Source organism: Tauraco erythrolophus, chromosome 2 (assembly GCF_009769465.1).
Source record: "Tauraco erythrolophus isolate bTauEry1 chromosome 2, bTauEry1.pri, whole genome shotgun sequence".
Classification (NCBI taxonomy): Eukaryota; Metazoa; Chordata; class Aves; order Musophagiformes; family Musophagidae; genus Tauraco; species Tauraco erythrolophus.
In genome coordinates, this window is record NC_141466.1 from 86,885,943 (window position 1) to 86,901,339 (window position 15,397).

At 36.7% G+C, this 15,397-nt stretch overlaps 1 protein-coding gene across 2 annotated transcripts in view; it reads left to right on the forward strand.

The window, feature by feature from the left end:
* Positions 1-15,397, forward strand: part of MAP3K21 (mitogen-activated protein kinase kinase kinase 21) — a 40,518-nt gene that overhangs the window by 17,018 nt on the left and 8,103 nt on the right. For both annotated transcript variants that reach the window (XM_086627492.1, XM_086627500.1), the window contains exons 2-6: positions 2,529-2,709; positions 7,802-7,950; positions 8,699-8,874; positions 12,633-12,873; positions 14,740-14,862. In XM_086627492.1, the coding sequence (XP_086483618.1) occupies positions 2,529-2,709; positions 7,802-7,950; positions 8,699-8,874; positions 12,633-12,873; positions 14,740-14,862 (870 nt within the window). The remainder of the gene's footprint in view (positions 1-2,528; positions 2,710-7,801; positions 7,951-8,698; positions 8,875-12,632; positions 12,874-14,739; positions 14,863-15,397) is intronic.

The window sequence follows — 15,397 nt, forward strand, 5'->3', positions numbered from 1 at the left end:
TTCTCTTAGATGTTGAATTGTTCAGGAATAGTCACAGTCTCTGGTTTTGCTTATGTGAAAATAAATGAGGTGGACATAGGATTTTCCTACACTTCTGCATTCCTAATCTAGTTCAGATTTTTTGGTAGGTTTGAATTTATTTTCAAATGGGCTCTGTAATTCGAATTTTTTTTTGTCTGTGTTTGCCAGAAGGAAAGCACTACTCTAAGTATGAAGTCTTTGTGGAAAATAAAAATTATGAAAAATATTAAAATTAAACCTAAATTAAAATTTAATTTAGCAGAAAGTGCTAAAGGGGCGCTTACCCAACTTAATATTGCAAGCGTATTGGAATCTGAAAAGACAGTTTCAGGGATTTGAAAACAAAACAAGTCAGGGTGAGTGAACAGAGGGCGAGTACAAGATTGTAAAAGTGGCTTCTCACAGGGTAGCACCCAGCAAGGGCTGGGAAGCTGTGGAAGTGCCAGAAGGATGCTATAGGAAAGGTTGCTAGGCTACCGCAAGGGAAGCACTTATAGAGCAGGACTCAGCTATGCTGAGCATTTTTACTACCCGGCTGCTAAGTAATCTGTATATAGGACTGCTGTTTTCCTGGCTACCGGCCGGAAAGGGAAGTTTGAACTGCTAAGAAACGTTGTCCCTTTGTAGGATGAAACTTGGTCACATGCCAGTTATTACCTTTTGCAAGACTGACTGTTTTTGGTTTCGGTCACATTGACTAACAAGGAATGTCAGGAATTCTGCTGAACGTGTTTGAAATGGAATAGCAAACAATAGGTCTTTGATTCAAGTATAAAAGTATAAAAACTCTTGCATGAATTTCACTTGTTCCGGTGGTGCCGACTGGTGAGCTCTTGGTTTATCTGTGCTGTTTTGGTCTGCACTACTTCTCCTCTGTGTTAAGAAGCTTACTGAAAATGGAATGTGGGTTCCCTTTTTTTTTTTTCATCTGGATTTGATGTCATTTTTGAAATATTTGTAAGAGCGTAGCTAATCTGTACCAGTAAAAATGATTGCTTGCAATTGCGAAGGCAAGGTTGTCAGTTTTTCCTCCGTAAGGGAAGGTAATTAATTCTTCATCTGCCTTTTTATTGATAGGTTCTCTGTACTGTGACCATATATATAATTGGAAAACACATGTGTTTATGATTCTTCTTATTTGTAGTTTAACCTTCGACCTTTGTCCCAGGAGATCATTTTAACAGAAAGTTAAAGCTAGCATTTACTACCACAGACAGCGACAGAGGAAATGAATATAGAATTAAAATTATGCTGTGTTAATAATGATTCCTTTGCATCCTTTGTCTTTCTCCTTGTGGGCTCTAACACAATAACCCAGTTCTCTTTTCGTTTAATGCTATTTTGTGAAGGTGTATTACGATTCTGCCAATACTGTTGTGTTACAAACAAGTCAGACGCTGAATACACACTGTAGGATGCAAGAGCAAAAAAAGATAATTTAGTCTTTGGCATCCATGAATGTGCAGTGAATATAATATAAGATGGATTTGGTCCAAGTCCAGTGTCCTGTTGCCAGTTGGGGACTACCAAGGCAAGCTAACTCTCCTGGTATGTCGCCTCCCAACCCTTACTGATTTGTGGCCCAGGGATTTGTTGAACTTAAACCCACTTTTTTGATATAAATGCTCTTTGTAAGTTGTCTTCTGTGAATTTGTGTAGGTGCTTTTTAAATCTGTGTAAAATAATAGTATTCACATACTGTGCCAAGAACTCCAAAGTTCACCTACCTGTGTTGTGTGAACGACTGCCACGTGTTTGATTCTTATCTGTTAATTTTGCTCAATGATGTCCGTTTCTTGTGTTGAGAAACTGTGAAAAATTGTTACCAATAGCTTTCTTCATTCCATAGATGGTGTTATAGATTCTGTCCTCAGATGTATCTTTTCCTGGGGGAAGACTCCTTGTCTATTAACCATTCCTTGAAGCCGTCGATATGCTGTTTTGAGCACCCTGGTTGTGTCCTTCTCTGTGCCTCTTTCAGTTCTGTTACATACTTTTTGAGATGAGTAGGAGCCAGGATTGGGTGCAGTATTAAGGATGGATTTTAAACAGTGACATAACGTGTCCCACTTTTTTCTAAGTCTTTTATAAGAATTCTTAACATTTGTTCTTGTTTTACTACTGCTGGTATTTTTATTACTTCAGAATCTCGTTCCGAAGTGAATACTGTTTTCACAGCCTGTCATCATCTGTGGGATGTTAGGATTCTGGGCTTCCTTAAACTTAGGTGCTTTACTTTACATCTCTTTACAGTGGATTTCTTGTGCTAGTTTAATATCTACTCACATCGTTGCATAAAGAACTCATGACACTGTAGGTATTTCTCGCTTTTATAGCTTAGAATTATCAAAAACTTTTTTCGTGTTTATACAAATGGCAATAATATTTTCACAATGTTTAAAGTATACAATTATCTGTGGGGTACAAGTTGTATGAGATTAATAACAGGACTGGATATTTTTATTTGTTTCCCATTGCATTAATTTACAAACTCAAATCTCTTGCAGTTTTGTTGCTAGAGAAGATGGAACATGATGACATTTGCAATAAAACTCTGAAGATTACAGACTTTGGTCTGGCTAGAGAGTGGCATAGAACAACCAAAATGAGTGCAGCAGGGACTTATGCCTGGATGGCTCCAGAAGTTATCAAGTCCTCCATGTTTTCAAAAGGAAGTGATATCTGGAGGTAAGACCTTTGTCTGCTGAAGACCGTGTTCAGTAGAACTATGTTGAGGTTTTTGAATGAATTTTTGTTTGGATTTGTTTTGTGATTTCCTAGGTTATTTTCTCAGCATATGGCAAGTGTAGCTGTTCTAAGAAGCATGTTTATTTCTCAGAGTCTAGTTCAGTTTATCTACCTTTAGTTATTCATGACTTACAAATTGGGGAAGGGAGGGGAGAAAATAATAGGAAAACGGGAAAACTTTTTTGGTTAAGAAAGCAAAATCTCATTAAGAGAAGCCTTTAAAATATCTGTTGGTTAAAATACCTAAGTATTTTATCTGGAGTCTTAATATAAACTTGAAAGGGTAGATTGAGATTAGATATAAGGAAGAATTTCTTCCTTATATGAGGGTGATGAGACACTGGAACATGTTGTCTGTGGCAGGGGGTTGGAACTAGATGATCTTTTAAGTTCCCTTCAAACCCAAACCATTCTATGATTCAGCCATATGCTATTGATTCATTAACATATGATTGATCTCATTGATATGTTTACTTTATATCAGATGTCTGAAAAGTCTCATCGATCATAAAGAAATGAGACCAGCCAGTTATTACTTTATATGTCTGATAAATCAAAATAAGCTGTAAACCATAACGTTGTCAAAGGTTATCTTAAATTAGTGCTGTTTTTTAGGAATCTAGAATGTCATCATATGTAAAAGTGAAGATCAGATCTAAGCTTCCAGTAGCTGGAGTGAGGAGAGTGTGTTCAACACAAAATTGTTTTAACTTGCTCTCTAGTTTTGAAGGTGGGGAAATCCCTGTGTTAAATTTGTGAATTTCTTGTTAAAGACATTATTGTGGATCATATAAATAATATGGCTCTCAATACTGATGACATTTTTGAGTCGTGTAGTCTGGGATACATGTGTTGTAGAAAGGTAATTAAAACTTTAGTTTTAATTTAGTTCTGTTTTGTGAGTGGGGAAAAGCAGTAATTGCACAATAGGCTCTAAAAGCTGCTGTGCCTCACCCTGAAAAGTCTACATTTCCTTTCTTTTTGAAATGTTTTCTCTCTGAAGGATCCAAGGTAGCTATTTGGGGAAGGAGGGGAGGACTTTAATCTGTTCTCTCATGCCTTCTTATGCATGTTCTGTGTTGTATAATTCTTAAATAGGGTCCTATTTTGCTTAGATGCCTGATATTCTACAGCATGAAGTAATACTTTTGGTATTCTCAGAGTTACTTTATATCGGCACTACTGTTTTGTGACACCCATTTGTCTTGTTTCTGGAACTGATTTTCAGCATTTTGTTTACATCAGTCTGAGTTGATGCCCAGTTGAGAAACATCTTTGGCTTCATTCTTTTTTTCCCCATTCTTTCTTCCTTTTTTCTTTATTTTTTTTTTTCTTTTGCGGGGTGGAGGTTGGATGTAGGCGTTTCCCTAATCAGCTGTATTCCATGCTTAATTACAGGTCCTGTCCAGTCTTGTTGCTGTGATTTTAGGTATCTGAGGGGGTATGCTTTGGTGCAATTATTTTATATTCTGCTGCAACATTAGTTTACATTTTTGGAACCTACAGTATTTCTCTTCTTCGCCTTCTCTCCTGCACGCCTCTCTTGTAAAAATGTAAGTATTTAGCTCAATGATGGACGTCTAACAGGAGAGGTTTTTAAGTAGAAAGGCTGTGTTGTACAGTATAGTTTAGACCTCCTTGGCTCCTGAAGATTTTCTGCTTACTGCACCTTGATCTATTCTGTTGCTTGTCTTTCCTCTTTCTTTAAAAGAAAAGCAAATGAAGAATACCCTGGTTATGGGAGTGGTTTTTGTTTTAAAAAGCATTCAAGTTACGATTTTAAGTATGGGTCTCGCTAAGATAAGAACACAGTATATGTCAAGAAAGTTCTAAACTTAGGTTACACATACTGAGTATTGAGTTGCCAAAAGAAGTCCACAGACCTCTTTTTTGTTTAAAAAAAAAAAAAAAAAGAGTAGTTGAGACTGCTTAAGTATACTCACACTTGCAGCTAGTCTTCCAGAGTCAGTCAGTGCTTGGAAATGTTGAGGGGAGTATTTTCATGCAGAGGCTCCCAGGCTGCATGTTCTCAGGTGTCATTATAGATAGCAGAACTGGTGCTTTCCAGGCCCTGCATCTATATACAAACCAGAGTTATAACTACTGCTTGTGTTATTCTTTGGCATATGCTTCCAAATTCCCAAAGAAGAATTCCGCTCTTTCAGCCCTACCCTTCCATCGATCATCACATGTTTTCTGGTGGTATGTCAGTCTTGGTTTTGTGTATGAAGCCTGAAAGTGCAAATATGCCCACAGACTTCGAAGTGCTGGTGGTGTGCCTCAGCAGGGGTCTTTACAGTAACACGTGCCTCCGTTGTACAAGCTCTGGGCAAAGCTAGGGAGCACTTACTGTACAGCAGAATTAGCAGCTGCTTTTGGCTGGCACATTCATGTAATTTTGAAGTGATTCATGTAGCAATGCTTAGTAATCTCTGCTTTAGAAGATGGATTGTGGAGTAAAATAAACTGTGAGAGCTTTAATTACCTTCATTTTGATCAGCTTTTAGAACATGTAAAACCAGCAAGTTATTGCTGGAATGAGATATAGTAAGGCTTAAATGACATTTACTGGCAGGAGAATAATTTTTAATAACACGGATACTTAAAAGGATGTCTTTTTGAAAGTGTATTAGTTTTTGTGGTTTTAAAAAGTATAATTCAAGCATATTATGCCTGTATTTTTGACTTTTTGCTGAAGATGGAAAAGAAAAAGGCTTTTGTTCTTTTTAAAAAAAGCTATTTCTTAGAAGTTCTGACTGTATGCTTAGGACAGCTGTACGTGGGCTGGTGAAATTTAATGCACAAAGTATCTACTTCTGTAGTTGAGAGACTTAATAAGTAGTTGTTGTCCTAGATAATGATAGATTAGTACCTCTCAAAAACTCCAGCATGGCAGGACTGGAATATCTTTAGGGTTTCTCCCCACTGTTTTCCCCCCACAGCGCTGGCTCTTGGTGCTTGATATTAAAACTGATTTCATGAAAAGAGACACTTTCAGGCTATTGCTGTGTTGATCTGCTTAAAGTTTTACAACCACCCTCTTGGCACTCTTGAGAACTACTTTGGGTTAAAAGCTTGAACTAGAAATATACGAAAGCTAATAGTGTCACATAACTTTTCGTAAAAGAATATTTCGTAAAGGAAATATTTCGTAAAAGATTATTTCTCTCTAGTTAAATTTATTGTTCTGCTTAACTTCAGAGTTCATGCTAAAATGTGTATAGAATCATCTGAACAGGGGAATTCCTTGAATTAAGAGCAGTCTATGCCTGCTGAGAGAGCATGATGCTATTTTTACACTTTCTCTAAGCAGACAGATGAGATGCAGTTCAGTAGAATTCCTCCATCACACATAAAATGTCTATGTACTGCAGGAAGTGTTGTACTCATTACTGTCAGAAGTACCACTGATTTAAAAAGAAAATTGGAATTCTTTTTTTTTTTTTTATCCTTCTTCAAGTATACAACCAAGTGCAGAGATTAGACTGGAAAAGTTGGGAGAAAATTAAGAGGCTCAGGACTTCTCTTTTTATTCTGTTTTCTTTTTTTTGGGGAATAGAGTGTATTCCTCAGCTTTTGATTAACTGTTAGCACTATAAATTTGTTAGTTTTCTTAGATTTTTGATAGGCGCAACTTCTTAGATATACAGAACATAGATAAACAAAACACCGCTGCTATTCGTGCTTATATTGCATAGTGATGTTGTAAGGTCCTGTATAATGTTGAATGACTTTCTCGTTAAGGAGAGAATGATAGAAAACCTTTAATAGTGTGTTCTTATCCCTGTCACATCTGCTGTACTTGAGTAATATTTCTAGTACTTAGGGGTACAGAGCCCTTACGTCTCCTGTGCTGGATGGATTTCTCCTCATGTAGGAGAGTTCAGTCCAGTCCTGCAAAACTTGCAGGTAGTTTCTTCACACACCTGGAGAAAAAGGGCAAGTGCAATACCTTTTTTTTCCCCTTTGCCTGCTCACTTTACTATTCAAAAGCAGCACTACGTTGTCCTTTGTATTCTAGTTCTACACATAGTGGTTCACTCGTAGGAAGAGAAGTGGGGGGAAAAAGAAAACAAACTCAGTCATAAAGTACACTTTAGGCTTATGTTCTAAAAGGAATAGTTCCTACTTCAACAGAAACGACAGAATTTTTTTCAGTGGTGGTGAAATAGGAACTCTAGAGCAAGAGCAGTGAGCGTGTTGTCCCTGCCCTTTGTAGGGGCTGTATGTTGGACATACAGTCCCAAAGAAGGTAAAAGTAACACTCAGCTCTTCTAGAGTGGAGAGCATAAGAAAAATTCTTATGATTAATGTTGCTTCAATAGGAGTTACTATGATTCTTAATTTCTGTACCTGATACTGAGAAAAAATCTCTTTATGCCACCACTTTCCATGGAAGACACTGTTTTGTTTGGGCTGATTTTTTTTCTAGTATGAAGAAATTAGTTGTGTGTGTGTGTAATCATTTCTCAATTTTCCTGTGTCCTCTGTGGGAAGTGAAAAGTTAACAGACCTTTATATAACACACGAGATTAGAAAGGTAAACTGCCAAACAAAACTGGGGCTTTTCTGGTGTTTTTTATTACTATTATTTTTTTAAAAAATTAGCACGTACATCTAGATAAATTGTTGCAAAATGTTTGGGAAGAGGAATGGCCCGAATGCTCTTCTGAGGTTTTCTTTTTCTGTTGTTTTTGTTTGTTTTTTTGGTCAGGAAAGGTTGCTTGGTTTCCTGTCCTTCAGACTTCTGATTGTGAGATTTACGTGATATTAGCAATTTCTAAAAAAGTGGCTTCAGGCTATGTTTTGAATAGGAGTGTGACCCAGTCTTAGAGTGACATCCAGTTTGGTTAATCACTACTGGTGGAAAGGTGCAAGATGACTAAAGTAGAGCTGACTCTTAGACATTCACCTTTGACATGGGAAGTCCTCGTGAATTTCACTGCATGGTTGGACAGATTCTTGTTTGTTCTTGAGTAAACAAAGTGTCAGTATTCAGAAAATAACTGTTAAAAAAAATTGCCTTTTGTAGTTATGGAGTGTTGCTGTGGGAACTGCTTACAGGAGAAGTTCCGTACCGTGGCATTGATGGCCTTGCTGTGGCTTACGGCGTTGCTGTCAATAAGCTTACTTTGCCCATTCCATCCACCTGCCCTGAACCATTTGCAAAACTAATGAAAGGTATCTATGTTTTTCTTCCTATGTATTTAAATAGTTATATACTGGGGGTATGTGTCTTTGCCTGTATTTTGCAACTCCATGACTATTAAACACTTAATTTGATAATGTGCAGCATACAAAGTGTTTTGGTTTTCTTTACACAGCAATTTGGTGTTGCAGACAGTTGAATGTGTTTCTGAGGAGGTGAAGTATTACAGTGTATCGCATATTCTTCAACAGTGGCACAGTACACTTTTTGTTCTGGTTTTACTGAGTTCCTTTTACACTCAAATTGCATTAATTTTTGTATACAGGATATACTACAGAACAGTACAAGATCAAGATTAAGATCCCAAGGGGAAGAATAGCAAATACCGTTTTTTCCTCGTTATTTCTTCCTGAGTGTAAACCATGTTTTGGAAATACTTTAGAGAGAAACAGACATTGCTTGCTAATGGCTATTTCTTTGTGTTTAATGAGTTTCTTTACCTTATTTATGTATCCCTTCTGTGCAGTAATGCTAGTTTTGCTATGTCAAATCCTAAAGATAGAGATGAAAAAAAAAAAAAGACTATTAATACAAAAACAGTCCTCTGAGTACTGGTAGATAAATGTCACTTCTGTAAATGGAAAAGGAACTAGAGAAGCCTTTCAGATAAAGGGAGCACGTTAGAACTTGAAGTACAGTAGCAAGTAACTTGTAATTCATGTAGTTCTTCAATAAGTTCTATGTATTATTAAAAACTGATGGGACTTTGATAAATTCTAGAGTGCTGGGAGCAGGACCCTCATATCCGACCATCGTTTGCCTTAATTCTTGAACAGCTTACTGCCATTGAAGGGGCAGTTATGACTGAAATGCCTCAAGAGTCTTTCCATTCCATGCAAGATGACTGGAAATTGGAAATTCAGCAGATATTCAATGAATTGAGGACCAAGGAAAAAGTAAGTTTATTTTTCCAACTGCGTGGCAGTGAAAGAAGGGTATGTGTGTATGTGCATTTATATGATACAGCAGTTTTGAACATTTGAATTATGGCTTACCAATACAATACTAGAAACCTGATTTAGTAGTGGAGATACGATTGAGAGAATAAACTACTTGGAAGAGAGGATTTACTCTCTCATTAAAACATTATTCATTTAAGTTGCCTGTTCTTGTTGGTGGATTTATTATTCTTAAATTCCATTAATGTGTTTCTGGATAGTATTTCAGGATAACCCTGTAACTGTCTTGCAGCAAACTTACTTTAGAAAAAAGGTTTTGAATACTGTTTTTCTCAATTTTCAGACAATGTTGCTTTTTCCCTTTCTTAACAAAAACAATAAACACATCTGTATGCTGAAACTGTAGCTAGATGTATTTCAGTTGAAGTGAAATGTTGAGTTTGACAGGAAGCATAATGTTATTGTAGTAAGTGAGGGTTATCATATGAATGGCTTATTCAAGAAGTGCAGGCAGTTGAAAAAGAAACATACCCACACCTGTCTCCCCAAAGAAGACAGGTTGTAGATCTGTAAATGTGCCACATAGGCTTTTTTTTAAAAAACATGTTATTTTTTTCTTGGATGTTTGAATGCATCACTTAACAAACAAACCAGAGTTTATTTACCCCTTAGCTGATCTTTCAACCACTGCAAATTTTCAGCTGCTTGATGAACATTCTCCTCAGTTGTGGGAGTGAAAAGCTTTTCATCCTGTTATATGACTGTATCACGTGGCTTCTTTTCAAAAAATGGAATAGTGCTTTTTATCTCTCTCCTTCCTGAACAGACTGATAATATTGATCTCTTTCAGTGCTGCAGTTTTGGAAATCTTCTTGACAGATATTAATAAGATCAATTAGGTCGAACTCGTGCTCATGAATCAGTAAATCCAGTTTCTCTTGTTTATTGTCCAGATTATTGTTACTGATCTTCTTTCCATATTCTTGTATCATATGTTTGTGCTAAATGAACACTCACTGTTGATTCTCTTTGCCCTCTTTTTTAGTTACTTCAACTAGTTTTTAGTCACCTTGAGGTTCATATTTTCCTTTAGACAACTTGATAAAGATCACAGTTAGAACGGGCCAGGTGTCCTCTTAAGTCCCTGTTACAAATGCTTCTAGTAGAAACCGATTCCTCCTTTGCAGGTCTTTCTTGCCAGGATAATTATTGCCCAGTGTGTATTTGTTGTTTTTTTTCATAAAGGGATAATAAAATGAGGAGGAAGACAATTAAGATGCGGTGACTTGCAAAGAAATCTTTATAAAAGACATAGTCATGTAACTTTGACAAAAGCAAAACATAAACTCGTCTCGCATGTCACTGTCAGTAGCCTTTGTCCCTCACTGCTTCTTACCAAGCATTACAAATGTCTGTGGACTATTGACTAGCGATGGATGTGACACTACAGATCTACTGTGATAACAACATTTGTTGTATCATAATTTATTGATCACCACTAAGATTGTAGTATCATCAATAATAATCTTATGTACTTCCTATCTGCCTTTTTCTCCACCCTCTGCTTTTCCCTCTTCTGTTCCTGTTCACAGAACTGTAAGGGACTTTTTACAAGGGCGTGTAGTGATAGGACAAGGGGCAATGGATTTAAACTGAAAGAGGGGAGATTTAGATTAGATATAAGGAAGAAATTTTTTACGTTGAGGGTGGTGAGGCAGTGGAACAGGTTGCCCAGAGAAGTTGTGGACGCCCCATCCCTGGAAGTGTTCAAGGCCGGGTTAGATGAGGCTTTGGGCAACCTGGTGTAGTGGAGGATTTCCCTGCCTATGGCAGGGGGGTTGGAACTAGATGATCTTTAAGGTCCCTTCCAACCCTAACCATTCTATGATTCTATGATTGCCTGTGTAGTCTCCGCCCTGCCTGCAGTGGGCATCCAGGACCATGGGCCTCTAGCTGTCTGATCTCTTCCTTTCCAGATGGGTTGTAGTCTCTCTACAGAGACCAGACACTTTCCTTTTTACTTGACGTGGGGTCACCAGCCACTATATTTACTTGCCACAACCTGCCATAGCACATAACTCTTTTTTTCTACCTCTTACCTCTCCAGCAACTGCTCAACCAACCATTGTCCCGTTTTTACTCTGGTAGCAATTGTAACAGGCATTCCCATTCAGGTTTTTGTTTATTTTTTCATTTTCTGGAGGCATTAAGTCTGGTATGAGATATCTTATTGAAGAAAAATCTGACTAAATCAAGTTTAGGATTAAATAACTCCGTGCAAAGCTTTGGGAGAAGAGTCATATTTTTGGTGTAAAAGTGAGTTAAGCTTAATTAGGGAGGGGAAAAGATAAAATGAAGTTTACTTCTCATATGCCAAAATAAATGCATCTCCAAAGGCATCTGCCTTAATTAGCTAAGCCTGTTTAAGAATGAAAGCATGTAACTTTGATTTAGACAAGTTTTTAATGTGTGCAGGCTTATTGAATTTGGTACATTATCAGTTTTACTGACAGGTACTAGGGAGAAAGTAATGTCTATAAAGTATTTTCATATAATAATAAAAAAAACAGACAGAAAAAAACCTTGCATGGAGTCTCATGCCCTGTAAAAGGGGAACTTCTGTAGCTGGAGGAATTTCCTCAAGGGCTTGCTGTAAATGAGCGACGGTGACGCCCACTCCAAGAGAAGATTGCAATCTTCTTTTGACAAACGTTCTTGAGCAACTTAAATATGGAATTTTTTCCTAGCTTCCTTACAATGGGTGTTTTAATTGTAGAGTGGTGTAAAAACATTGCATAACTAATTGCAGTTAAGTCTGTTTTTAATTAGTTTATTTTGAAAAGAGTAAATACTTAATCTCTCAGTGAGGAAGCACTATTACTTTTTCTAAGACTGTCTACCTTTTCAATACAGGCCCTCCTATGAAGGGAGGTCTACATAAATTTCAGATATATTTTAACAGATTTTAGAAGCTGAAGGTTAAGATAATTTTAAGATGGTAGGTTTACAGCTGTTGGGGATTCATTTACCCTAAAAAATTAACTAGCTTCCTCACTAAAGCTTTTCCTCCTCCAAAATAGGAAACAATAAAGGGAAAAGAAAAACTATCCTGTGGGATTGATGGTTGGAGAGTCTATGTGATGTAATTCAGTGCTTAGTAGCAGTTTGATGTTGTACAGATATCTGCTAGATTTTAATTAAGAAACAGCTGTCTTCTGTCTTATGACTTGGTTTATCCTATTACACTAATCCTCTTTCAGTGTAATACTGATTGCTTTTCCAGATAGAAAACTGCTACTTAATACCTGGCTGAAAAACAGGAAAGGCTAGAAAATTTAAGGTAATGACATTCATTAGTGTGTTTGTCAGGTCATTGACTTTGTTAGTGTATGGGAGCAATCTAAGAGCAGCCCTCATGCTGTGAAAGAGTCTCTGATGTGAAATACTTAGAGCACATTTTCTGCTAGGCTGTAAGCTGATAATCTTTTATTGGATGTGTTGTCCCCAGTGCTTACCTATCTGAAGTAAAGTGACTCCAGTTAAATGGTTAACAGGAAATCTGTTGATTGCATCTGGATACAGAATCTGGGTTTATGCAGAAGGGAGACCTGTCAGAAGGTTGTATGTCCATCTTACATGTATATAGTACATCACGAAAATAGATAAGGAAATACAACTTACTATGCGTTTTATATACCCTTTAATACAAACTTCAGATTATTACTTAGTTTCACTTGTGTGAATCTTTTCTTCAGGAGCTTCGATCACGAGAAGAGGAGTTGACAAGAGCAGCTCTTCAGCAAAAATCTCAAGAAGAATTACTTAAGCGCCGTGAGCAACAGTTAGCAGAACGTGAGATTGATGTACTAGAGCGTGAGCTGAATATCATGATATTCCAGTTAAATCAAGAGAAACCCAATGTGAAGAAGAGGAAGGGCAAATTTAAAAGAAGCCGGTTAAAACTTAAAGATGGACACAGAATTAGTTTACCTTCAGGTTTGCAATTTTTTTCAAGTTCACGATATATGTTACAATTAAATATTCAGGCTTCAGTTCCATGGTTAATGTTTCAGTATTGACTACTATTTTAATTCATTGCCAGGTCCTTCTACCCTAATAGTGAAAAAGGATATAGTAGAAATTGTGTAGCCCTCTTTTCTTTTTTTTTTTCCCCTAGACAAAACAACTATCACATATCATATTCTTGTGGAGTAGTCCTCATTTCATCTGGAAGAATCTTTCACCTGAACAACTAGAAGTCCATTGTATTTAGAGGGAAAGGTTACTAGCATGAGAGCCATACGATTTAAGACTGGTTTGAAGTTCAGATTTTTACTATCATTCTTTTTGTGCAGATAAAAAAATACCTTTTTATCACATCCCAGAACTTTTCAACATGATCAAATATTAGTGCTGTTTGCCCTAAACTTGCAAATACATAGTAGAAACACAGCACTTCATAAAGGCTGGAGGTACAGGTGTGGAAGGTCCAAATTGCATGCTTATTGCAGTCACAAATACAACACAGCAGTTGCAACCTTTGGTGCCTTGTTTCTTGCAAGAAAACACTGTAATAGCAATAGCAGATACTATTTCACAATACAAACGTGGTATAATTTGCGTGGTAGAGCATTTAATTCCACCCATGAACACATTAAAACGTGCCCTTTGCGAAGGAGACGTGTTTGTAGAGAGTCAGTTTTTTTTCAGCATCGGGGACTGGTTTAGTGGTGCCTTTTTAATGTTACCACGAGATGGCACTACGGAAACTCAAGGGTATGCCAATGGCTGGAAAGCCTTCAAAAGTGGTACCAGCATCCTGATGCTAATGGACTTCCTCTCAGTGACTTTCAGGTCAAGTCTGTCAGTTTATTACTGACGCAGTAGGAACTTAATGCCACACTAACAAGTCTGACCAAACCGTAGCTGTCTGGTATTTGGAAAGAGAAAAGAGGGCAATAACATTTAGAGTACTATTTCAGCACTGGTGAAATAAGCTTATTTTTCCTTACTTTAAAAATATTAACAACAGTAAATGAAATAAAAATTACACTACAGCCTCCCAGACAAACATGTTAGGTTGGTTTATGCTGGATCACAAACTTAAACTAAATATTTAGTTCCTTGTTTCCAGTTCTGCTCATATTTAACTTGAAAAAGTGATAAAATAAAGTTTTATTCAGAATACTACTTAGCTCTTTGTTTTCAAGAATCATCCAGATGAACTTGTCCTTGAGACAACTCTGTTGTAAGAATAGCGTACAATCTAATTGCATTGGTGATGGGCAGTAGAGAGGGGCATATTGTCAAATTTTATTTCATAAATTTTTTCCTGCTTGCCAATTTTTGTTGGGTTCTTTTTTTAAGTACATTGCTATAAATATTTGTACTTCTGTAGTTTAGGGTCTTGTTTTTCTGACACGTTGATAGATGTGACTTTTTAGTGCTACTTTTTATGTTGTATATGAATTACATGTTTAAAAAAAATAAGGCAAAACTGATTGCCATGAATATTGAGTGATTTGAGATGAAATGTTGAGATTTTTCTTTCCTTTTGTGACAACCAACAAGATTGAGTAACAGCTTGTGATGTGGATGTGTCTCAGTTTGGGTTTGCTTTTGTTGATGTTACTGGGAACCTATCATATAGTGCCTGTGAAGGTGTGAAATCCTGCCTGTTTGACTCAATATCTAAATTATTACATTAAGAGATAGTTTGTCAGTATTTTTGATATGAACATCTTTTACACTATCAAGTCTGGTTTATTATATAGCTTTAATTGTTTTAAGTAGTACAGCAGTATAATCTCCTGAATATTTCTTTATTTAGAATATTAAAACTGATTTATTTTACTCTTACAGATTTCCAGCACAAAATAACAGTGCAGGCATCCCCCAATCTGGATAAGAGGAGGAGTTTAAACAGTAACAGCTCTAGTCCATCAAGTAGCCCCACAATAATTCCTCGTCTTCGAGCTATACAATGTAAGTCTCCACCATTTCTATTTGTTCATTCGGTCAATAAGACTGTTTGTTCCGTGTGCTCACTGAAACACTGGTGATAGTATTAGATTCCAGAGAGATTTCTGTGTGTTTTCCAGGTCCCTTAACTTGTTCTAACATTTGCAACTTGCTCTTTGATGGGAGAGATAATCTTGCTAAAATGCTAACTAATTTTCAGTAACTCAAAATGATTACGAGTGCTTTAAATCATATCTTTCCTTAATAACTTCAGGAACTCATTTGTGAACTGACTGAGATAAAACAGTGAAGAATCAAAATTCATAATGGCAAAAGCATCATGTTTAGAACCCATGTAAGATGAAAAACATGCTTTTAGTAGGTAATGGAGTTGATAAAGGAAATAGGTTATGGACTATCAAATAAAAAAAAAGATTCAGGGAATAAGGGACTCATGTAAGATGGAAAAGCCAAAGAATCAGCCATCAACCCAGCTTGCTTATGTCAGAGAAGCAAGTTTTAAGCAAATACAAAACGAGAAGAAAATAGGGATGAAAGC